General features: G+C 42.4%; 1 protein-coding gene across 1 annotated transcript in view; it reads left to right on the top strand.

The window, feature by feature from the left end:
• LOC122692473 (zinc finger protein 33B-like) overlaps window positions 1-25105 on the top strand; it is a gene marked incomplete at its 3' end in the record, with an annotated part of 133956 nt that overhangs the window by 32888 nt on the left and 75963 nt on the right. The window contains exon 2 of the mRNA XM_043900065.1: window positions 558-653. Coding sequence (XP_043756000.1) covers window positions 558-653 — 96 coding nt within the window. The remainder of the gene's footprint in view (window positions 1-557; window positions 654-25105) is intronic.

Raw genomic sequence — 25105 nt, 5'->3', positions numbered from 1 at the left:
CATCTGCCTGCAATGGCAGAGACCTAGGTTCAATTCCTGGGTTGGGAATATCCCCTGGAGAAGGAAATGGCAACCCACTCCAGTACTCTTGCCTGGAAAATTCGATGGACAGAGGAGCCTGGAAGGCTACAGTCCATGGGGTCGTAAAGAGTTGGACACGACCGACCTACTTCACTTCTACTTCTTCACCTGGGGGGAGTAGCAGCCACTAGGTTCTGCTTAGAAGAGCCAACATCAGGATGTGTTACTGGAGAATTCTAGTAACCTGTGACACTAGTTAATGATTGCCCTGTGTCATTCAGAACACAGCCAATAGCCTTTCCTTTTTTAGTTGCCCTAACATCCAAAGAGCCTCAAGATACTGGAGTTGAGTTTATAGACAATAGATTTTCAGTCCTTCTGTTCCCATCAGAACTTAATGGGCTTTCATCTTTATTAGATCTTTAATCTGCCAAGATGAGAGTGTGTCCATTCCAGAAACATTTTGTGCTCTTCCCAGACATCCCCCACCAAATACAATTGTAAGCATCCAGGTCTTTGTCATTTCCCATGAACAGGCTATCAAGCTACCAAACCAGATGTGATCCTTAACTTCGAGCCCGGAGAAGAGCCATGGAAAGTAGAAGATGAAATGCAGCATCAGTACTTTTCAGGTAAGTAAGCAGCTGAGAAGCCGCAAGATGGGAGACCTTAAAAGTAGTTGGACGTGAAAGGTTGACCCTTCTGAATGTGTTTAGCAAGGCTAAAACTCTGAAGGTTGTTGTTGTTTAGTCACTAAGTCATGTCTGACTCTCTACAACCCCATGAACTGCAGCATGCCAGTCTTTCCTGTCCTTCACTGTCTCCCAGAGTGAAAACAAACTCATGTCTGTTGAGTCTGTGATGCCCTCCAACCATCTCATCCTCTGTCGCCCCCTTGTCCTGCCCTCAATCTTTCCCAGCATCAGGGTCTTCTCCAATGAGTCAGTTCTTCGTATCAGGTGGCCAGAGTACTGGAGCTTCAGCTTCTGCATCAGCCCTTCCAGTGACTTCAGGTTTAATTTGCTTTAGGATGGACTGGTTTGATTTCCCTGCTGTCCAAGGGACTCTGAAGGTCTTTACAAACACCTAAGTCATTGATGAGGCTCTCTTGCATGCTGTTTCCAGGAAAATGTGCCTCTTTTTCTCTCTCAGATTGACTCAGTGTTCAGTAATTAGTTTCCTTACAGCATCCAAACTTCCTCCTCCTCCTTCCTCTTTGGCAGCGTCATTTCCTTTCTCCACATTCCCTTTAGCTTCTTTTACCTTATCAAATAATGCCACAATTCTTCTAGTTAATACAGCAGCACCGGTGCCGGTGGCTTTCTGTGGGCCATGTGAGAATGTATCAGAGCAAGCCAGAATGTGGAAATATTGACCACAGTGGTGATCTGTAAATGTGATATTAGAGTGTTGGGAAGGTTCATTGTCTATTGCCTGCAGAATTAATTAGACAAGAAAGGATCAGTGAGATAGGGTAACTACACTTTAAGTTAAAAGCTGAGGATCCTTTATTCTAAACTGCTTACCCCAGATGTTTGTTCAAGACTTAACTTGGCATCTTTCCTTTGTAGTCATTGTTTGTGCCTGATGAATGGACCTTCTCCATACTCTGGGCACCTCCTAAAGTCTTCAGAGTTGAAAAGCATGAAGCTTCATCTTTGCCTGTTTCTGTCATTTGCTAACCAGTGTAAATTCATTAAATTTCTTGGCCTTAACAATACCATTTATTTGCTGATGACCCCCAAATTTCTGTCTGCTGACCAAACCTTCCCTCATCCTCATATAGTCACCTGATACTTCTTTTCTGCACTCAGAGATCTGATACCTACCTTATATTCACATCACTTTTTGTTCCTCTTTTCACTCACACCACAAATTTAATTCATCAGCAAGTTTGGTCTCACTCTCCTTATATCCCAAGGGCTCTACTCTTTTCTGTTACTATTATTTTCACTCACATGTCAATGTCCAGTATTTTTTGCCAAAATTGTTATAGTTTTCTTGAAAATACTCTTGACTTCTTTAATGTTGCTTCTCTCTGTTCTCCACACAATAATCAAGTGATTTTTTTTCAAAAATTTTGCTATTTTTATATATTTATAAAAAGGAAGTAAGGAAAGTCAGTGTTTCTATAGCTACTCACCACCCCACCCCCTGCAACGGTCATGAGTATAAGCTTCAGAAGCATCTGGCTTTTTAAAGACGTAATGTTTTGACAGTTACCTGGATTGAAAAAACCGGGTATGGCAAGATAAACCATCATGTAGAACAACCTTCTGAGTGGGAGGGGAGAGAGCAAAATCTAAAGTGTAATCTAAGAACGATGCTATATGACATAGCAGATCATTACCAGTTTTCATGACCACAGTCCACAAGCCTAAAAATAGTGTATGTCACAGTGTTTGAGACCTTGTAATTCACATACACAAAGGATGACATTTTTGAAGTGAAAGCCTAAGACGTCTCTCTCCTAGTATTACCTGAATGGCATCCTATTATTGTTATTAATAATATAATATCTGAATTCCTTCCAGAGTCCTCCTACACGTGAGCATTTCCTGACTACTGCCTACTCTTTTACTTCTTGTAAAAATGAAGTATAATGAAGTTAATTTTTGCAATCAACCCACTGCGTAACCAACATTTAGATCAGGAATACTAGAGTACTGTGCAGGATGCCATTGTGGGAATATGAAACAATTTAGTCATTCTGCATTCAGGCCATTATGCGTAATCCTCCTGTGTAACTTAATACAAATGTTGTCTTTTATCTTCTATTTTTTCCTTTTGAAAATATTTATTCCTAAATAGTTTAAACTTCATGTGAAATCCCAAGATTATACACAGATTTCATGTACATTGTTTTTGCAGGTTCCCTTAAGTGGTAGTATTTTACCACATTTGCTTTATCATAATCTGTCATTTTATACACACACACACACACACACACATATACACAAGTACATATTGCTTTCCTGAACTCTTGACCCCTAATAATAACCCTTTATAAATATATAACTGTATTTCCTAGAAACAGGTAATTTAAAAAACATAAACAGAATAGTTATCAAAATCAGAATATTACTGCTTATACAGAACTATTATCCAATCTAGAGTTTCCTCAAATTTTACTAATTATCTCACTCTTATTTTTATAATAATAAAAAAAAAAAAAACCTTTTTCTGGACCTTTACTTGCTATGTTGTTCATTCTGCTATGAGTACTCTGGCTTTAATCTAGCTGTCAGAGTTTGCTAATTATAACTCAACTTCTTTAGGCAAGAAACTACATGGATGCAATCAAAATGCAGTGGATACTTGTCAACCACTCACAACCATGCCTTGGAGAACTCACGCAGGAAATAATTCCCATGGATGCCATGATTCTAAGAGAACCTTACCCAGTGAGTTAAAGCTAGTTACTCATCAGGACACTCACACAGGAGAAAGCCCATATCGATGCAGTCGATGTCAGAAAGCCTTCATTACAAAGTCAGCACTCGCCTATCATCAGAAGACCCGACACAGAGAAGGAAAGTCCCACAGATGCAGCAAATGTGGGAAAGCTTTTCCTTGGAAGTCAAAGCTCAGCTTACATCAGAGGACTCATTCAGGAGAAAGACCTTTCAGATGTGGAGTTTGTGATAAAGCCTTCATGGTGAAAGCACATCTCACTGTACATCAGAGAACTCACACGGGAGAGAAGCCATACAAATGCTCTGATTGTGAGAAAGCCTTCTCAAAAAAGGCTCAGCTCCTGATTCATCAGCGAATCCACACAGGAGAGAGACCATATAGATGCAGTGAATGTCAGCAAGCCTTCATCCAGAAGTCAGATCTCAGTGATCATAAGAAAAGTCATCACGTGGCAGAGAAATCCCACGAATGCAGTGAATGTGGGAAGATTCTGTCCTCTAAGTCAACTCTCATTGTACATCATAGAACCCATACAGGCGAGAAACCCTTCAAATGCAGCGCATGTGTTAGAGCCTTTACGTCAAAGGCACATCTCGTTATCCATGAGAGAGTTCATACAGGAGAGAGACCATATGAATGCGCAAACTGTGAGAAGGCCTTCTCCACTAAGGCGTATCTCATGATCCATCAGCGAATTCACACAGGAGAGAGACCGTATGGATGCAGTGAATGTCCGCAGGCTTTCATCCAGAAGTCAGGTCTCACTAACCACCTGAAAAATTGTCATGCCAAAGTGAAATTGTGTGAATGCCCCGAATGTGGGAAGGTTCTGTCGTGTAAGTCAACACTCATTATACATCAGAGAACCCACACAGGTGAAAAACCATTCAAATGCAGTGTATGTGACAAGGCTTTCACAGCCAAATCCTATCTCACCGTACATCAGAGAATTCATACAGGAGAGAAACCATATGAATGCCCCCACTGTAAGAAAGCATTTACTACTCTGTCAGCTCTTATCAGTCACCGGAGAACTCACACAGGAGAGAGGCCCTATGGATGCAATGAATGTCAGAAAGCCTTCTTTCGGAAATCAGTGCTTGCTAATCATCAGCGAACTCAGCATAGAGGAAAATCCTGTGCACAGTGACTGTGAGACTGTGATAAAGCTCTCCTCATTAACCTTATCTACGCACAGAACTCATAGAGAATGGAAATGCCATAAGTGCTCTCATTATACAGACTGTTCTGGAACTCCTTAATAGGAAAGAAACCTTGTACATGGAATGAAAGTTGCACATCTTCCATCTGAAGACATTCACCTTGTTATACCTTAGGATCTCGCCAAAAAAAGAAACATTATAGAGTCAGCGAGAATGGGCTTTCCTGGTGGTGCAATGGTATAAAGAATCTGCCTGCCAACGCAGGAGATGCAGGTTTGATCCCTGGATCGGGAAGATCCCCTGGAGTAGTAAAAGGCAACCCACTGCAGTATTCTGGCCTAGTGAATTCTGTGGGCAGAGGAGCCTGGCAGGCTGTAGTCCATGGGGTCACACAGAATCAGACATGACTGAGCATGCAACATAGTATATAGGCAGTGATTGTCAAAAGACTTTATTTGAAAGTCACAGGCTATGCATTTAAGAGTCAGCCCATGTGGGTGCAGGGAGAGCGGGAAATTTTTCTTTTTCAAGTCATGTTGGTTGTACATTAGGGTATTCATTCAGGAGAGGGACCCTGCAGTTGCAGTGAATACAAGCAAGCTAAGAAAAGTCACATCTCATTGTACATAAAAATGGAAGTTTCAGAAATGTTTTGATAATGACAATATCCCCTAGAAAAGTCAAAACTTTTTGATCATCTTGTACAGGAGAGAGATCCTATGGATGTGGTGAATGTGGTAGTCTTCCCACATCAACGTGATGTAAGATCTTCCTTACATCAACAGACTCAGAGAGGAGGAGAGCCTTGTTAATGTGGTAAACATAGCACCTCCTTCATGTAGATGATCTCCTTGGACTGCAAGAAGATCAAACCAGTCAATCCTAAAGGAAACCAACACATAATATTCATCAGAAGGACTTATACTGAAGCTGAACCTCCAATTCTTTGACCATCTTATTCAAAGAACTAACTCATTAGAAAAGACCCTGATGCTGGGACAGATTGAGGGTAGGAGGACAAGGGGGTGACAGTGGATGAGATGGTTGGATGGCATCACCGGCTCAATGGATATGAGTTTGAGCAAACTCTGGGAGATAGTGGAGGACAGGGAAGCCCGGCATGCTGCAGTCCATGGGGGTCACAGAGTCAAACACGACTTAGCAAGTGAACAGTGACCCAGGAACTCCACTCATGGGTATATACCCAATAAAGTTGAAAACAGATAATTAAATACTTGCATAAGAATATTCATAGCAGCACACTGTTCACAATAACCAGAGGGTGGAAACAACCCAGATGCGCATCAGTGGCTAAATGGATAAACAAAATACATGTATATATGTAATAGAATATTAATCACCCATACAAGTGAACTATTGATACATATTATAAAATGAATAAGCCTTAGAAACAGTACACTGAGTGAAAGAAACCAGACCCAACACACCACGGACTGGGACTTGCCTGGTGGTCCGCTCACTAAGACAGCACTTCCGATGCAGGAAGCCTGAGTTTGGTCCCTGGATGGGGAACTAAGATCCCACATGCCACCCAACTGAAAAAAAAAAAAGATCACATATTTCTATAAAATGTCCAGAATGCATAACTCTATAGAGACATAAGAGTTTCCCTGGTGGCTCACTGGTAAAGAATCACTTGCCAGTTCAGGAGACCCAAATTCGATCCCAGGGTCAGGAAGATCCCCTGCAGAAGGAAATGGCAACCCGCTCCAGTATTCTTTGCCTGGAAAATCCCATGGACAGATGAGACTGGTGGCCTACAGTCCATGGTGTCTCAAAAGAGTCAGACACGACTGAGCGACTAAAGAACAACAACAACATAGAGGCATAAAGGAAATTGGTGGTTACCAGGACCTGGGGGGAATGGGGACTAGAGACTGAATGATTAATGGCTGCAGAGTTTTCTTTTAGAATGATGAAAATGCTTTGGAATTAGATAGAGGCGGTGGTTGCATAACATTCTCAGTGTAGTAAATGCTCACTGAATAGTTTGAAATGGTTAACTATATTTTGTGAATTTTTACATCAATAAAAAAAATTTGAAAAGAATAACATTGCAAGAACCTTGGCACTCAAAATGCAAATAAAAATCGTTTGTTCTTGTCCAGTAGCTAAGTCATGTCTGACTCTGTGACCCTATGGCCACACCAGGCTTCCCTGTCCTTCACTATCTCCCAGAGTTTGCTCAGATTCATGTCCATTGAGTCAGTGATGATACTTACAGAAAAAAAAAAAAAACCCTCCACAGCAAAACCAGTGTAAATATGCAGCCTTTAACATAATAGATATTAGCTACCAAAACTTTATAGCTAACATATTTAATAATGAAATTTTGAAGATATTCTCTAGTTATTCATCAATGAGGTACACAAATCTGCGGTCTCTATTCCTGCTAAACACTGTGCTGGAGGTCTTAACCAACATAACATGACAGTAATAACAACTAACGGGTTTAAAAATTGGAAACAAAATTGTCATTATTTGCAGATGATTTGATTGCCTATGTGGAGAGATGAGAACCCATAGACAATCATGTAGAAAAAGTCCACTGCATAGTACAGGGAAGTATATTCAATATCCTGTGATAAATCATAATGGAAAAGAGTATAAAAAAGGATGTATGTGTATAACAGTTATTTTGCTGTACAGCAGAAATTAACATTGTAAATCAACTATTGGGAGGCAAGTGGGGACAGAAAAGGTAATGTAGGAACATTGGTCTAATCATTTTCGTCTAGGGAGCAAGCTAGATATCATCCAAGCTGACATAAAAAAAATAGAAGACAAGTACATGTCAACGAAAAATTAGTCAATCTAAGGAAAATTTTATTCGAGCTCAGTTGAGAATTATAACCCAGGAACAGCCTCTCAGAAAGTTCCAAAACCTGTTCTGCCTGTTGGAAGTCAAAACACACTTATATACATTTTCTGAGACAGATGACTGTATGTTATATGGCATACCGTTGACAGTTTACACAGTCCAGATCTAAGCATCATTGTGGTCCCTTACAAAGTCAAGAAGGAGTGTGAAGGAGTTGTCTTGATGCTGGGAGAATGTTGCTCTTTATGGTTAAGCTGGTATTTCTCCTGATGGGGGAGGTTTGGTCGATGCCCAATGTAGATACACAGGCACGGTGGGGGGTGAGGGAAGGCCACCGGACAGAAAAAAAATTTTATGTTTAAATTTTTCTGGGAATTCCCTGGTGGTCCAGTGGTGAGGACTCCATGCTCTCACTGCCAAGGGCTGGAGTTTGATCCCTGCTTGGGGAACTAAAATCCCATAAGGCTTGTGGCACAGCCCAAGGATAATAATATAAAAAAACACATATTTCTCGTCTTACCATAAAGTGTGAATTTTATCTCACATACACATAAAATATAAAAAGAAACATGAAGACAACCGTACAGTTAACCCTGGGCAGTAGAAGGAAAAAAAAGAGGAAGTGGAACTATACGAACCGTATCATTACATATAGTAGGCACTCAAGAAGTTAGGGTAGAAGCACTTTCAAAAGTGATTGGGTCACTTGTTGACTTGGCCCCAAGATGGTTCAAAAAGACAGATTTGGGCACGAAAGGTGGAGGGACTGGCAGGAGTGGTCAGGGCTCCTGCAAGTGAGAATAAGATGCAGCCAGAGCCTTCCCAGCAATCCAGCGCCTCAGACACAGCCTGTATCCTTAAGAGTGACATACTGTTGGCCAATGCAAGTTCGGGTGCTCGACCCACTGTGAAACCAAACAACCTGCAATGTGAGGGTTTGGAGCAGAGGAGGTCGTATTGCAGGGCCATGAAGGAGACAGGTGCGTCGTGCTCAAAAAAGCCCCAACTCCTGGGAGGGTTCAGCAAAGCCCTTTTAAAGGCAAAGTGAGGGAGGGGCATGGTTGGTTATCACAGACTTCTTGGTGTGGGTATCCTTGCTTCTTGCAGCTGTTGTCCACATAGGTCAGTTCACTTTGTTCCTGTAAACCTCCAACAAGACAAAGGTTATTGTCTCTTCTGCAACTTTTTATATGAATTGACTTTTTTTTTTTAATGAGGGGAGTAAAATATATAGATCTTTTATTTCTTTTTTAATATTTTCATTCTTGCTTCCTATTTTAATGTTGCTGGTAGACAACAGAAAGTGCCTGACATTGAATCTACACCAAAGAAGTACCATTGTTCATTTCTGCTTCAGTTCAGTTCAGTCACTCAGTCCTGTCCGACTCTTTGCAGCTCTATGGACTGCAGCACACCAGGCCTCCCTGTCCATCACCAACTCCTGGAGTTTACTCAGACTCATGTCTATTGAGTCGGTGATGGCATCCAACCATCTCATCCTCTGTTGTCCCCTTCTCCTCCCACCTTCAGTCTTTCCCAGCATCAGGGTCTTTTCAAATGAGTCAGTTCTTCACATCAGGTGGCCAAAGTACTGGAGTTTCAGCTTCAGCATCAGCCCTTCCAATGAATATTCAGGACTGATTTCCTTTAGGATGGACTGGTTGGATCTCCTTGCAGTACAAAGGACTCTCAAGAGAGAGATTCGAGTGAGATTTTAAAAAGGAAAAGAAAAAAGGTTGGAGCACTTTATGAAGCAAGAAAAAAAAATGATTTTTTAAAAACATTTAAAAAATAAGTATTTATTTTTGACTGCATTAGGTCTTCACTGCTTTGTGCAGGCTTTCTCTAGTTGCAGAGTGGGAACTGGTCTCGAGTTTCAGCACCCGGGCTTCTCACTGCAGTGGCTTCTCTTGTTGCAGAGCACAGGCTTAATGGTCAGAGTCTTGAGATGGGCTGTCCTATATATTTCAGGCTCTATGCAATATTCTTTTGCAAAATGTGCATTATGACTAAGCACAGGCAACAGAGCACAAAGTTTAGAAAGAAACAGGTCTAATACGGAGTCAGATTTACTCTTCCCTCTTACAGCACCACAGCTCAGAGTCCAACATGAACATGATAGGTCTCATCTCTGTGACCCTGGTTTGCAGCAGGGGGCAGGACTGGAGGATCCACTTTGCCATCCCAGCACAGCGCTGAGTGCCCGGTCTGTCCCGCACTCCCTTGGACACACAGGATTCACTGCAGGGGGCAGGAAAATGTTGCCCTCAGCTGCACCTGCTTTTAATTAGTTCTGTCTTAATCCCCAGGAACTGCGGATGCCGACTTGTCTTGGGACTAACGTTGACAGCTTCTTTGCAGATGTACCACGGTCCCTCTGCAGAAGCTGTCAGTGCCTTGCAAGTGCCAGGGTAATTGCAGCTCTTTGGGCGGCAGGTGGGGAGATGAACTCAGGGGATCTCAAGACATATAGCTGCCATGGCTTGCATGGCACATATTCACTGACAGCCACGGTCCTGCTGCCCGTTCCAGCAGCAGTGATCAACCCTGGTGAGTGTGTCCTTATGGCTCAGACTCCAACAAGGTGAGGGAGACAGTGTCCAGGAGGAGAGGGCAGCCGGGGAACTGGGCGGGACAGCAGCTTTTCCCCCTTGCGTCTCAGGACAGCTTTGCCTCAGCTGGTCTCCTTCCTGGGCTGAGAGAGGGGTGGGGCAGGTGTAACAGCAGAGACCCCCAGAGCAGGCAGGGGAGGGCGGTGGGTACTTGGCTGAAAGGGGGATGGATGTTGCCCAGGCTGTGCCCAGCCTGAGAGTAAGGGTTGCTTTTCTTCCTCCTGCTTTTGCCCCTTAAGATTTGAGACGAGATTTTCCATCAAGTCAAACCACTCGGCGCTGGACCCAGAGTTGAGATATTTTGATGTTTAGAGCTCAGGGTTAACATGCAGACTCTTGATCCGTGGCCCCTGTTTTCTGCCCACACGTGGGCACTCACAGTCACACCACTCCACTATTGCCTCACAGACCGATTCCACAATCTGGAAGGACCTGGAGAAGTAGACAGGCATGGGACCTAGTGGGGTTGTAATATCGTACATGCTTTTGTTTGCCACCAAAAGCCACAGCTTCAAAGCAACACTGAGTTAAGAGTCCAGTCTTTGGGGGCGGGAGCAGCTTATCTTCAATTCCTGGCTCTGCCTCCTACAGCCTGGGAGACCGGGGGCTCCTGACAGCGAGTCTCAGCCTCCCAGTGGTGAGCCAGGACTAGGACAGTATCACTCTGAATACTGAGCAGGGTGGCTGAATGTTTAAGAGGGTGACAGGCGGGTGCACCACAGGTCTCTGGTAAATGGTGGTCGTGATGGTCTCACCTGCATGATGCTAGAGCCAGTATTTTGCAGCTAGACATACACACAGCTGGCAACAGCTGTCATCAAATTTCACCCCATCTCTTGGTGATTCTGTGTTGATTTCCCAATTCCATCTGATGGTGTTTTGAAGATTTTGTGGGATGGATCTGAATGACTTGGTGTATCTGTGTGTGTGTGTGTGTGTGTGTGAGACAGAGAGAGAGTGTGTGTAAGAGAGACAGAGACAGAGACAGAAAGACTGCCTAGACCATGCCCACATTTACCAGCCCACCAGTGATTTAATCCTAATATACTTATGAAAAGTGAGACAGTACATCCAAACATGATGTCTTATTCAGCAAAGAAGGCTATTGATGTTTAGGAGTTTCTTCTTAGCAAAGATTTCCATAGTAGAGAAGAATAACCCCTTTACAACACAGATCAGTGTTTTTCTTTCTTTTTTTTTTCTTTTGCTTTAGCTTTGTGAATGTGCCTCTTAGACCTTAAAAGGAGGGAGTGGGGCCGGGGAGGGGACTGCTTTTTTAAAAACTTTATTGAAGTGTGGTTGATATACAGTATTAATTTCTGCTATACAGCAAAGTGATTCAGTTGTGTGTGTGTGTGTAACTTTATGAATTATTTTCCATGCTGGTTTATCACAGGATATTAAATTTAGTTCTCTGTGCTATACAGTAGCATAAACAATAAGGTAGGACAAAAAACTGCCTCTGGGAATTCCCTGTCCAGTGGTTAAGATTCAGCACTTTCACTGCCAGGGCCCTGATTCAATCCCTGGTTGGGGGACCAAGACCCTGCAAGCCGAGTGGTGCAGTGGAAAAAAAAAAAAAATTGCCTTCTTAAAATTGGCTAGTAGGATTTGAATTACCCACTGATTCACTTAACATTTTGAGTAAACTTTAGTAGCAAAAGAGAAACTGATTTGGTTTCAAGACTAAAGAATGAATTTATTTTTTAAAAAATCAGAAGTACATACCTTGGGTCACATCAGACCCAGGCTGCAATTTACTGGAACTGAGTGACCTTGAGAAGGTTAAAAAAAAGTCTCTCTGGCTTATTTTCCATCCATGTAAAATAGGATAATAATATTCATCGGATAATGATCTTTGACACTGAACATTCAATATTAACTTGTCCCTATATGCAAAAGCTCATCAATAAATTGTATCTCCTGGTATATTCTCTGAATGAACTGTGAGCCACTTATTGGGAAGTGAGTTAAAAATACAGAAATTGGGACTTCCCTTGTGACTCAGTGGTGAAGAATCTGCCTGCCAATGCAGGAGACACAGGTTCAATCCCTGATCTGGGAAGGGAGATCAGGGCATGAGAGAGATCATGCCACAGAGCAACTAAGCCTATGCATATTAAATTAAAAAAAAAAAAATACAGAAGTTGGTGAAAAGAGAAAGTGAAAGTCACTCAGTGGTGTCCAACTCTTTAGGACTGTACAGTCCATGGAATTCTCCAGGCCAGAATACTGGAGTGGATAGCTGTTCCCTTCTCCAGGGGATCTTCCCAAGCCTGTGATCAATTCTGGGTTTCCTGCACTGCGGGCAGATTCTTCAGCTGAACCAACAGGGAAGCCCAAGAATACTGGAGTGGGTAGCCTATCCCTTCTCCAGTGGATCTTCCTAACCCAGGAGTTGAACTGGGGTCTCCTGCAATGCAGGCGGATTCTTTACCACCTGAGCTATGAGGGAGGCTACAGAAATTGGTAGCTCTGTTAATTACTTCTGTCTTCCTAATCACTTTGAATTCTTTTCTCTCTCAAAGAATTCCCGTTTGGGTGATTAGGCCTCTTTTAAGGCCATTCTTCGTTGCCTTTTTTTTTTTTAAACTGTCTTCACGTCAGTCTCCTTGAAGATTCAGGGTTTATTTCCAGCGCTGTTACAGCTGGTAGCTTTCTCAAACGTCACAGTCCCCAACTCCAAAGAGCAAGTCTAACCATGCTTGACTCACCAGCACTTGACCTGATCTTCACAATTCCATTTTCGTTTTCATATTTGTTTCTGCCCAATGCTTGCCCCTGTGGCACTTGGAACACGAAGACATTTTTTCCCCTTGTCCTTGCTGTCAATTTAATGTTTTTTTTTCCATAAAGAGACACCCCTGAAGCACCAAGCAGCCAGTGGAAAAGGCAGAATCAAGAGACATCTTGAGTCCTATTGCAGAAACTTATCATCTGTAGTAAAGCGAGTAAAGACAGGACCCCTAGAACCTGCAGTCCTAGAAGCGTGCTGGACTGCAACACGCTATGGTGGACTGTTTGGTATCTGGCCCCATGCAAGCACATTCAGAGGTCAGCCAGAGTCTTGGATAGACATTCTGGCTAAGATTTATGGTCACACTTTTCTGGCTCTCTTTGTTTTCTTTTCTTCCTTTTTGTTTTTTTTTTTTTTTAAGTTTTTTTTGTTTTTTTTTTGTTTTTTTTTTTTTACTTTGCAGCCTCTGTGGTTATCCTGTCGTTTGGTTCTTTAGACCAGTAGGATTATGGGGAATCTATTTGGGCTTTAGGCATGATGCTAGCTACAGCCTGCCCTCAAGAAGAGTCATAAAAAAAAGAAAGAAAAGGAAACTCGTGCTTCTTCCAAGTATCATCCCAGCAGGATTTGCCTGCTGTTGTTCACTCTTCAGTGAACTACTTCTGTTGTGGTTTAGTCGCTCAGTCGTGTCTGACTCTTTTATGACCCCATAGACTGTAGCCCGCCAGGCTCATCTGTCCGTGGGATTTCCCAGGCAAGAATACTGGAGTGGGTTGCCATTTCCTTCTCCAGGGGATCTTCCCAACCCAGGGATCTAACCCACATCTCCTGCACTGGCAGATGGTTCTTTACCACTGAGCCACCAGGGAAGCTGAATTAACTCTATAGATATTCATTTAAAAATATAATATAAATATAGCAATATAAATAAATATATGTATATATATATCTTTTGTCCAGAGTCTATGATTTGTTATTTGTAGAATTTGCCCAGCTGTTAACAGAAGCAGAAACTGTTCTTTGTCTTTTATTTTACTTATAGTGTTTCATGAAAACTTTCTTCTTTTTAACCTTTATATAGTTGATTTTATCAATATTTTATTGTCTTTTGGTATTCAGTCATAGTTGGAAAGCCTTTCCCTATGTCCGGGTCATAGAGGAATTCACCTATAGTCTCTTATGTATAATAAATCTTTTAAAAGGTTTTGATCTTTTATCTGTTCTGCTCAGTTTGTCCATCTGTATGCGAGTATGGGCTCCCCAGGCAGCGCCGTGGTAAAGAACCCACCTGCAATATAAGGTATATGTACTATATGTATTATATAATTATATGTATTATATTATACATACATTATATGAAAGAAAAGTAAAAGTCGCTCAGTCATGTCCGACTCCTTGTGACCCCATGGAATATACAGTCCATGGAATTCTCCAGGCCAGCATATTAGAGTGGGTAGCTGTTCCCTTCTCCAGGGGGTCTTCCCAACCCAGGGATCGAACCCAGGTCTCCCGCATTGCAGGCAGATTCTTTACCAGCTGAGCCACCAGGGAAGCCCGTATATTATATATATATTATATTATATGTTTCAATGAATATACAGTTAGTTCAGCTTCCCTAGTGGCTCAGTGGTGAAGAACCACCTGCCAATGCAGAAGATGTGGGTTAGATTCCTAGGTTGGGAAGATCCCCTGGAGAAGGAAATGGCAACATATTCAGTATTCTTGTCTGGGAAATCCCATAGACAGAGGAGACTGGCGGGCTACGGTCCTTGGAGTTGCAAAGAATTGGACATGACTGAGCACACACACACACGTGAGTACAACGCTTTGTAATTAATTACAGAGATTTTGAATTATGTTTTAACACCTGCTAGAACTACTCCATAGCCCGTCACACTTCTTTCATGCTCTTCTTACCTAATCTTGCATGTTACTTTCTGTGTAATTTAAAAAACCAACTCATTTGGTTCCAGAAAAAAGCTTGTTGTTATTTTTACTAGGTCCATTAAATTTTAAAATTATCTTAGAGAGAACTGACGTCTTTAGAATGTTTAGAAAGCATGCAATGCCCTTTCACTTGACTAGAATTACTTTGATATCCTAGTGGAGTGTTTAAATTTTTTTGCATTAGATTTTTCTGTTTTTGTTAAGTTTATCCCTAAAAAATTATAAATCTTCATTGGTTTTGTAAATAAAATTTCTCTTCCATTACATAATCTGATTGTTTTATGTGTATATGACTCATATATTAATTTTAAAGCTTTCTACCATGGGGCTTGGGGGAATCTTAGATCCCTGACCAGGGATTGAACCCAGGCCCATTGAACAATGGGCAGTGAGAGGGCAGAGTCCTAACCACTGGACTGCCAGGGAATTCCCATAAATTATTTTATTAGTTGAATTAGTTTCAACATGGATTCTCTAGGGTTTTCATGCTATACTATCATATCATACGCAAGAATAATTTTACTTCTTTTAAAATGCTTATGCTTATTTGCTTTCTGTTGTGTAATTATATTGACTTACACTTAGAGGACACTATGAATTATTAATTGAAATACCATTCCTTCTTGCTTTGTTTTGGCAATAGTTCCCCTTCAGTAAAGTGCTAGTATGTAAATTCATAATCATGCCAAGGAGGTATCCATAAACTCCTGTATCCTTGAGTGTTTTTTTAAAAAAAATCATGTGGTTTATTTTTGTCAAAGGCTTTTTTAACGTCAATGAAGATAGTCATATGAATTTTCTTCTTAGATATATCAAGTGGATTTTATAATATCAAGACATATATGTGGTGAATTTTGGTAATAAAATTACTTGCATTCCTTGTTTCACATGGCCATGTATATTGTTTTCTTAGTGTCAGGTTTTCAGTATGATTTTTTTTTCCTTTGGTCCATGTTTTATGAGAAAGAATGCTTTAAATTTCTAAACATAAGTGGCACATTTAGTCCTATACTTATTATTACTGATTGCTAACACACATGCACACTTTTTGTGTGAATGGGTGTGAAAGAAAGCACACCTAAAATATATGATTATCTCAGGGGAGAGAGGAATAAGACTAAAAATGAGAGACAGAGGACACAGATGAACTTTTTCCTCTCTATATCTTTGTGATTATTCCTTAATAGGAGGTGCACGTATTAATTTAATAATTTGGGAGAGTAGTTTTACCAAATTAAATGTCTATATATTATCACAGATTCTTTTAAGTGCTGGAATCCCTGACACACGTATCCACAATACTATTTATATCCTTTATTCATTTTTGCATGATTTCTGTTTTATCTTCTTGTATGTTATATAGGTGTCTCCCATACTAGGCTCCCTCCCCTTTGGAACAATGATCCAGGTCAGCTAATTTTTGTATGTCTGTGCACCGACAACCTGTCCTGGCATATAGTAGATGTTTAAGAAGAGTTTTTTAAATGAAATATGAGGGTTTATACCTTGGAGCTTATGGCCTCAACACATACACTGAAGGATTTGGGTAATGGACTAAATAATGAAACATTTTGCATGGCTATGTGAGCATAAGCAGACATATGCCAAGATGGCTACTCTGAGTGGTAATTTTGAGCTCATTGCTGTGGACTCCCCTCCCCAGAATTGAAATCTCTATCCTCAGAAAGGGAGTTCCTTAGGGTCCAAGAGCCCCTATAAGATCTGGGAATAGTGGAGCAAATCTGTGACTAGTGCTATCACTCTGAGTTCTAACTTCATGACCCTCAGGTTCTTTTCTGAGCTGCTTCCTCCCATCATCTCATGAGAATGATTTTTGGTGACTTGATCCTGAGGCTACTCTTCCTGGTCCAGATGGGGCTTGGGGTCCTGGGAAACACCTTTCTGCTCTCAACTTATGCTTCTACATCCTGGACTGGCTGTGCCCTGAAGCCCATACACTTGATTCTCACCAACATGGCAGTGGCCAACTTTTTGGTTCTTCTCTTCAAGGGGATCCCCCAGATGATTTTTATCTGGGGAATGACACATATCCTGGGCAACACGGGGTGTAAACTTGTCTATTACATCCATAGACTAGCCCGAGGGCTTTCTCTCTGCACCACTTGCCTCTTGAGCACTTTTCAGGCAATCACCATCAGCCCCAGAACCGGTGGGTGGATGAGGCTCAAGGACAGAGCTTGGAAGAACATCCTTTCTTGCTGCTTCCTGTGTTGGATCTCCAACCTGCTGATAAATGTCTTTGTCCCTATAAATTTAGAGGCTCATCAGCATACTCACAATTCAACCAAGCTACGGGATTATGGGCTGTGTTCTTCGAAAAATCCTGAAATGTCTAGTGCTGCAAAATACACCATTATCATGACTTTCCCAGATGTTGTGTTCATGGGACTCATGATTGGGGCCAGTGTTTACATGGTCCTTCTCCTGCATAGACACCGCCAGCGAGTGAAGCATATTCACACCCTCAGAAACTGCCACAGCTTCTCTCCTGAGGCAAAAGCCGCTCAAACCGTCCTGCTTCTAGCAAGCACGTTCATTTTGTTTAACTTCACCAATTCTCTCCTTACAATCTATAATGTTTTTTCCAAGTCTCACCTCTGGGTGCAGCATGCTACCACCTTTCTAGCTGCATGTTATCCCTCCCTGAGCCCCTTGATATTGTTGCTTCGAGATCTCCAAGCACCAAGATTCTGTTCTTAAATGGTGAAAAGAAAAAATCCCAAATGACTAATGGCCCATTCACAACAGTTTTGTCTCTTCTTCAAATAATCTGGTTATTCATTTATTCAAAGCAAAGATATATGGATGTCTAGCACATGACACATACACTCAAGATACTGGAATGTATCTTGATGACGATGGAAAGATTTAGAAGACATTGACTTAACTGTATAGAAGCTTTCAGCTTCACTAAGAATGCAGACAAATAATCAAATGAATACAATACTGCATAGGTGTTAGTATAATCTTGATGCTTTGTGATTGTTTTTTCTTTGAAACAGCTGATGAAAGTGAAGTTGAATAGACATAATTTTGGGACACATCAAAAATTTGAACGGTTTACTAGGGCAGTTATTCAATTGGATTCAGGGTCTTCCCCTCCAGTTAAGACTCCATCTCCCAATGCAAGGGGCACAGATGGGTTCAATCTCTAATTGGGGAACTGAAAGTAAATTGCACTCATCAGGATCCTTCACCCTCAAATACCTCAAATCGAATCTCCTAATAATAAAAATATTCTCCTACAAGCCACAAGGTCTTCATGATGCCAGTCTTTTGCGAGTGTGGTATTGGGAAAGAAAGAGGACCAGATACTGGAGGACATCCGCAAACTGAAAAAGAGAAGTCTAATTTCAATAAAAGTTTTAGCCAAGAAAGCCACAATGAGGCTTCCTGAATCCAAAAAGGCGACAAAACCAAATAAACCATGTAAGGCAACAACAGAGCCTTCATTATATTTGAAAATCATATGACCAGGTTCAGAATCAGGCCCCCACTATGTAAACTTCCACGTGGTTATCAGGTCTTGGGACCGAACAACCACAGTCCTTTAGGTTGGTCAAATTTAAGACTGAAGTTCTCTAATGCCTATAGAAAAAGACTAAAACAATTGAGTTCATCACTGAAGACCCAGCAGGCGAAAGAGGAGGAGGAAAAGTGGTGGATCTTAGGTAGTACTCCCTCTCTTTTTAAAGATTTTTCTTTTGTAATATTTATTTGGCTGCTCTAGGTCTTAGTTGTAGCCGTTGGGATCAATTTCTCTGGTGGTGCAAACGGCTTAGACTCCCTGCTCCCAATGCAGGGGGCCCTGGTTCATTTGTTGGTCAGGGAACTACGTCCTCCATGCCACGACTTCCTTCATGCCACAACTAAGACTCAGCACAGTCAAATTTTGCAAAAGGGTTGGGGGGCGGGGGGGGGGGGTGCCATGAGAAAGAGTGGGTGCGGTCATTCTGCTATAACCTAGCCTGTGATTGGTTTAGATCTCAGGTCAGGTCAGCCGAAAGTGCTGAAATGCTAGATGGAAGTGCCCAAGATGAAAAACGTCAAAGAGGAAGAATCGCTTGGATTGGCACATTGCCGGCCTGGTCAGTCCCAGTGTCCAACTCAGCGCTCAGTAGGTCACGTGATCCAGAACGGCAACGCACTAGCCAAGATGGCAGCTCCCATCATAACGTAAGGACGTTGACGCAGCCATATTGCATGGCACCAGTTCCCCCCAGGCGTCAGAAACCATCGCGCATTTCCAAAGTGGCCTGGAATGTGAGTGACGGCAGGGACCTGCCACTCATGTCAGCGGAAACGGAACTGTCGGAAGCTTCCCCGAGCTTAAGGTCGCGGAATTGGCCTTTGACGTTACTGGAGATTTCTGCGAGCGGCTTTTAGAATCCCTAAAAGTAGTGGAAAGTCTGTGGCTTGAGATGTGGTGTGTGGTGGGTACTCATGGATGATTATTGTTTAAGGCATCCTCGGAGTTTGAAGGGCGTTGTAGGTGGTTTGGGCCGGCGTCAGTCTTGGGGAGTGGGGTTGAGGAAGACACCAGAGACCGTTGCTGTTGATAGTGACAGGTCGGCTCCGGCTCACACCTCCTGGCCCCTAAGCCCCCAACCCCCAGGCAGTGGAGAGAGGCAATGGAAGAATCAATGAGCAAGGGGCCCGTCTGGGTGCTGTTGTTGAGGATAGGGCTTGGGGGTCATTCATTGGAATACCTGTTGTTGGGGGTTGAGCTTCAGAGGGGCTAGTGCTCCAGATGAAAAGAAGTGTCTGGGGAACCATGAATGGGTGTGACAGCGAGGTGCAGGGTGGGGAGCTGTGTGGATATCCTTAAGAAAGGCTGAGAGGGGTTGGAACATAGAGACCGCAGGTGGACAGATATTTGGGTGTATACTGAACACTGAGGTACTTTATTTCCCAACATTTTAGACTGAAGAATTTCAAGCATACAGAAAAATCAAAAGAATAGCAAAATGTTCTGCAGTATAGCTGCCACTTAGACCTATGAATTGTTAAAATCAACAAAGGTCTGTCTAGTCAAGGCTATGGTTTTTCCAGTAGTCATGTATGGATGTGAGAGTTGGACTACAAAGAAAGCTGAGCGCCAAAGAATTGGTGCTTTTGAACTGTGGTGTTGGAGAAGACTCTTGAGAGTCCCTTGGACTGCAAGGAGATCCAACCAGTCCATCCTAAAGGAAATCAGTCCTGAATATTCATTGGAAGGACTGATGCTGAAGCTGAAACTCCAATACTTTGGCCACCTGATGTGAAGAGCTGACTCATTTGAAAAGACCCTGATGCTGGGAAAGATTGAGGGCAGGAGGAGAAGGGGACGACAGAGGATAAGATGGTTGAATGGCATCGCTGACTCAGTAGAGTTTAAGTAGACTCTGGGAGTTGGTGGACAGGGAGGGCTGGCATGCTGCAGTCCATGTGGTTGCAAAGAGTCAGACACGACTGAGCGTCTGAACTGAACTGCCGTAAATATATGTTTATGTGTGTGTGAGTCAGCCAGTGTACACGTGTGTTTGTAAGTGCTTGAAATCAAATGAATCCTAGCTTTTTATGTCAGTTTTTCCACTGGTTTGTGTGACTCTAGATAAAGTATCAAGTTCTATAAGTCTGTTTTCCACTTCGAATAAATCGATTTCTACCTCACCAGTCCTCCTGAGGGCTCCGTCTTCCTGACCTGCATGTTCAGTCACTCAGTCATGTCACGAAGCCACGCAAAGCCATGAAGACCCAGAATAGCCAATAAATAAATATTTTTTTAAAAAAGCCAGTGCAGTTGACCCTTGAACAATGCAGGGTTTAGAGGTGCTGATCCCCTATGCATTTGGGAATCTGTATATAACTTGATTCCCTCAGAACTTAACTACTAATAGATTTCTGTTGACCAGAAGCCTTACCAATAACATAAACAGTTGACTAACCACATATTTTTTATGTTTTATATACTAGAGAAAAGAAAATGTTATTAAGAAAGTCATAAGGGGAAATTCCCTGGCAATCCAGTGGTTAGGACTCTTACGCTCTTACTGTTGAGAGCCTGGGTTCAATCCCTGTAAGATCCCACAAGCCAGGAAGTGTGGTCAAAACAAAACAAACAAAAACCACCTGTGATGATAGGCTGATACGCAGTTTCTCCAACAATGAAAGAGAAGCAAAGTTATAAATCAGAAAACTAACACATTAATTTTATACTAAATATCACTCACCTTAGGCCTATGTAAGGATAGGCTGTCCACTTCCAGTCTTATACATGATATTCTGCATGATAAATACTTAGGCAATGATAACGGTGATGACATAAAAACCTCTCACAGTTCTTGCTATCTCACTATTAGATAACTGACTACTACTCAGAAACTATTATATACAGAATGGATAAACAAGGGCCTACTGTATAGCATGGGGAGCTCTATTCAATGTGCTGTGATAAACCATAGTGGAAAATATGAAAAAGAATGCATCTGTATGTATAACTGAATCACTTTGTGTACAGCAGAAATTAATGCAACATTGTAAATCAGTTCTACTTCAGTAGAAAAAAAATTTTTAATGCATCTTTAATCATTAACAGAATAGAAGCAGGATGTGTGTCTTTCAAACCAGTCAAGGGCAAAAGTAAAGAGCAAAAATAGAATGACTAAAAAATACTGTGAGCCCAAAGAAAGGCTAATAAGCAGAGTAGAGGGCATACCTCACAGATAGTGCAGGTTTTGCTCCAGATCACAACAACAGAGATAATATTGCAATAAAGTGAGTCACACGAAAGTTTTGGCTTCCCAGTGCATATAAAAGTTATGCTTGGTGAGTTATTTGGTGGTCCAGTGGTTAGTTAGAACTAGGCGCTCTCATTGCCATGGCCCTGGTTTTAATCCCTGGTCAGGGAACTAAGATCCTGCTATCATGGCAAAAAAAAAAAAAGTTATGTTTACATTATATTGTAGTGGGTTAAGTGTGCAATGGTATTATACCTTAAAAAGCAATTTATATACCTTGAGATTAAAATATGTTTTTTGCTTATCTGAAAAAATTATGCATAAATATAATTAAATCACTTTGCTGCATACCTGAAACAATATTGTAAATCAACTATACTTCAATTAAAAGTGTTTTTTTTTACTAAAAAAATACTAACCATCACCTGAGACTTCAGCAAGTCATAATTTTTTTTTAATAGCAACATCAAAGATGACTGATCACAAAGACTTCCATGGCAGTCCAGTGGTTAAGACTTCATGCTTCCACTGCAGGGGGTGAGGGTTCGATCCTTGGTCAGGGACCTGAGATCCTACATACCACACAGCACAGACAGTAGGAAAGAAAGTCACAGATTGCCATAACGTGTATAATAATAATTTTCATCTGTCTAGTAACAGTAAGTTTTCGGGTGAGGCGAGGGCCAATCTCCTGAAATACATTCCAGGTAAGGATATTGGGATTTCTTGGAAGGTTATTTATCCTGGGGGTCCCTGAAAACTCACTCTGGAGAAGCTGATGGGGACTGTAAGTTTCTCCTGAGGCTCTCTCAGTGACATTTAGCAAAACTTCTTTAATCATGTGTCCTAGCTCCAAGCAACCACTAGGTGGAAGTGAGTGAAGTTCGCTTAGTCGTGTCCGACTCTTTGCGACCCCATGGACATACAGTCCATGGGATTCTCCAGGCCAGAATACTGGAGTGGGTAGCCTTTCCCTTCTCCAGGGGATCTTCCCAACCCAGGGATTGAACCCAGGTCTCCCACATTGCAGGCAGATTCTTTACCAGCTGAACCACAAGGGAAGCCTAGGTGGAAACTGAGTTCTAATCTGAGTTTTCATCCGCTCTTGGGACAAAGAAAGGTGACATGAGTGCCATGATCAGGTCACACCAGAGCTGTTTTACTTTTGCTGTCTTTTGATCCTCCGCGTTTCTAATTAGTCTAGTTTATTTATTTTTATTTTTTGGTCGTGACACGAGTCATGTGGGATCTTAGTTCCCTGACCAGGGTTGAACCCATGCCCTATGTACCGGAACTGCAGGGTCTTAATCACTGGACTGCCAGGGAAGTCCCTAACCTATATTTTTTAAAAGTACCTCCCCAGCTTTCCCTGGTGGTAAAGAATCCACCTGACAATATAGGGGACAGGGGTTCAGTCCCTGATCCGGGAAGAGTCCACAGGCTGGGAGCAACTAAGCCTGTGTGCCACAACTACTGAGCCTGTGCTCTAGAGCCCAGGAGCTGCAACTCCTGAGCCCATGGGTCCTAGAGCCTGTGTTCCTCAACAAGAGAAGCCAAAGCAATGAGAAGCCTGCTGCCACACCTGGAGAGCAGCCCCCACTCTCCACAACTAGAGGAAAGCCCACGCAGGAAGTTCCAGCACAGCCAAAAATAAATAACGTAATTAATCAGTTAAAAAAAAAATAGCCACCCTCAGGCGATTTTGATGGAACAGTATGGGCTGTAAATCAACTTTTGGGAAACAGTTACCTGGATGATATTTACCACCTGGAGAGGCATGAGATGGGCATGTGAGGGGGGAAAAGCACAGTTGAACAATCCATAGCATCCCAAGGTTATGAAACATTTATCTAGGTTCCCTCTTACCTTGTAGCCATGGTAACTCTTAGGGTGGGATGAGATGCTTGAGAGATCTCCAGTCTCTGGAATGTACATTCTGGAATGAAGGGGACTTCCTAGATTACTTTAAAAAAAATTCCTTGGATAAACAAGGTCTTATTGTATTGCACTATTCTGTGATAAACCATAAAGGGAAAGAAAAAAAAAAGTTTCTCGTTTAGATGCACTTAGAGATTCACTCTAGAAGCTCCCACGGAAAATAATTTAACTCTCCTAAACTTTCTTTCCCAATGAGGTCAGAGAGCTCTTCTTTTTGTTCAGCCACTAAGTCGTGTCCGACTCTGCGACCCCATGGACTGCATGCAGCATGAGAGGCTCCTCTGTCCTTCACTATCTCCCAGACTTGGCTCAGATTCATATCCACTGAATCAGTGATGTTATCTAACCATCTCATCCTCTGTCACCTCCTTCTCCTTTTGCCTTCAATCTTCCCCAGCATTAGGGTCTTTTCCAATGAGTGGGCTCTTCGCATCAGGTGGCCAAAGTATTGGAGCTTCAGCTTCAGACAACTGAGGGTAAGGCAAGCCTCATATTTCCTTGCTTTGTGTCTTAGCAGCCACCAGGTGGCGCTCGGTTTCTAACGAGTTGGTTTTCATTACCCGTTGGGACAGACTGAGTGACCCCGCACCAAACCAAGTCGTGCCAGGATTGTTTACTGCTGCTGCCGTCTGACCCCTCAGCTCTCCCCGTCCTAATTATGAACTGATGTGATACAACAGTTGCATCTCATTGCTTGGAATTTACTGGCGTCTAACTGGAAGGGTGGCTGAGAAACCTATTGTTTTAGGCAGATGAATTTCCACCCACGTCTGGCCACGAGGAAGAGGCCTGAATATTGAGCAGGAAGCTGCCAGTCTTTACCGCATCCTACCGTTTTGTCTACCCAGCATCCCTATATACTCTTCTCCTCAAACAGAAGTAGACCCATCCTTCCTGAGGGGGACAGCGCCAAAGTTTTATTTTGGAGTTTTAGACTCAATCAGGTCTAGAAGTCACTCAGTCCTGTCCAACTCTTTGCAACCCCATGGGCTCTACAGCCCATGCAATTCTCCGGGCCAGAATACTGGAGTGGGTAGCAGTTCCCTTCTCCAGGGGATCTTCTCAACCCAGGGATCAAACCCAGGTCTCCCACATTGCAGGCATGTTCTTTATCAGCTGAGCCAACTTCGTGGTGAGTATTCTATAATCACTTTGACGACAGAGGTTCATGTAGTCAAAGCTGTGGTTTTTCCAGTAGTCATGTACAGGTGTGAGAGTTGGACCATAAGGAAGGCTGAGCGCCAAAGAATTGATGCTTCCAAATTGCAGTGCTGGAGAAGATTCTTGAGAGTTCCTTGGACAGCAAGGAGATCAAACCAGTCAATCCTAAAGAATATTATCCCTGAATATTCATTGGAAGGACTGATGCTGAAGCAGAAGCTCCAATACTTTGCCCACCTGATGCGAAAAGCCAACTCATTGGGAAAGATCCCACTGCTGGAAAAGAATGAGGGCAGGAGGAGAAAAAGGGGAGGCAGAGGATGAGAGGGGTGGATGGCATCACCAACTCAATGGACATGAGTTTGAGTAAACTCCAGGAGATAGTGAGGGACAGGGAAGCTTGGCGTGCTGCAGTCCATGGGGTTGCAAAGAGTCGGACACAACTTAGCGACTGAACAACAATAGCTAGTTCATGTTGCTGTACAGCAGAAATTAGCACAGTATTGTAAAGCAATTATACTCCAATT

The sequence above is a fragment of the Cervus elaphus genome, chromosome 4, assembly GCF_910594005.1.
Source record: "Cervus elaphus chromosome 4, mCerEla1.1, whole genome shotgun sequence".
Taxonomy (NCBI): Eukaryota; Metazoa; Chordata; class Mammalia; order Artiodactyla; family Cervidae; genus Cervus; species Cervus elaphus.
This window is presented reverse-complemented; position numbering and strand designations above follow the sequence as displayed.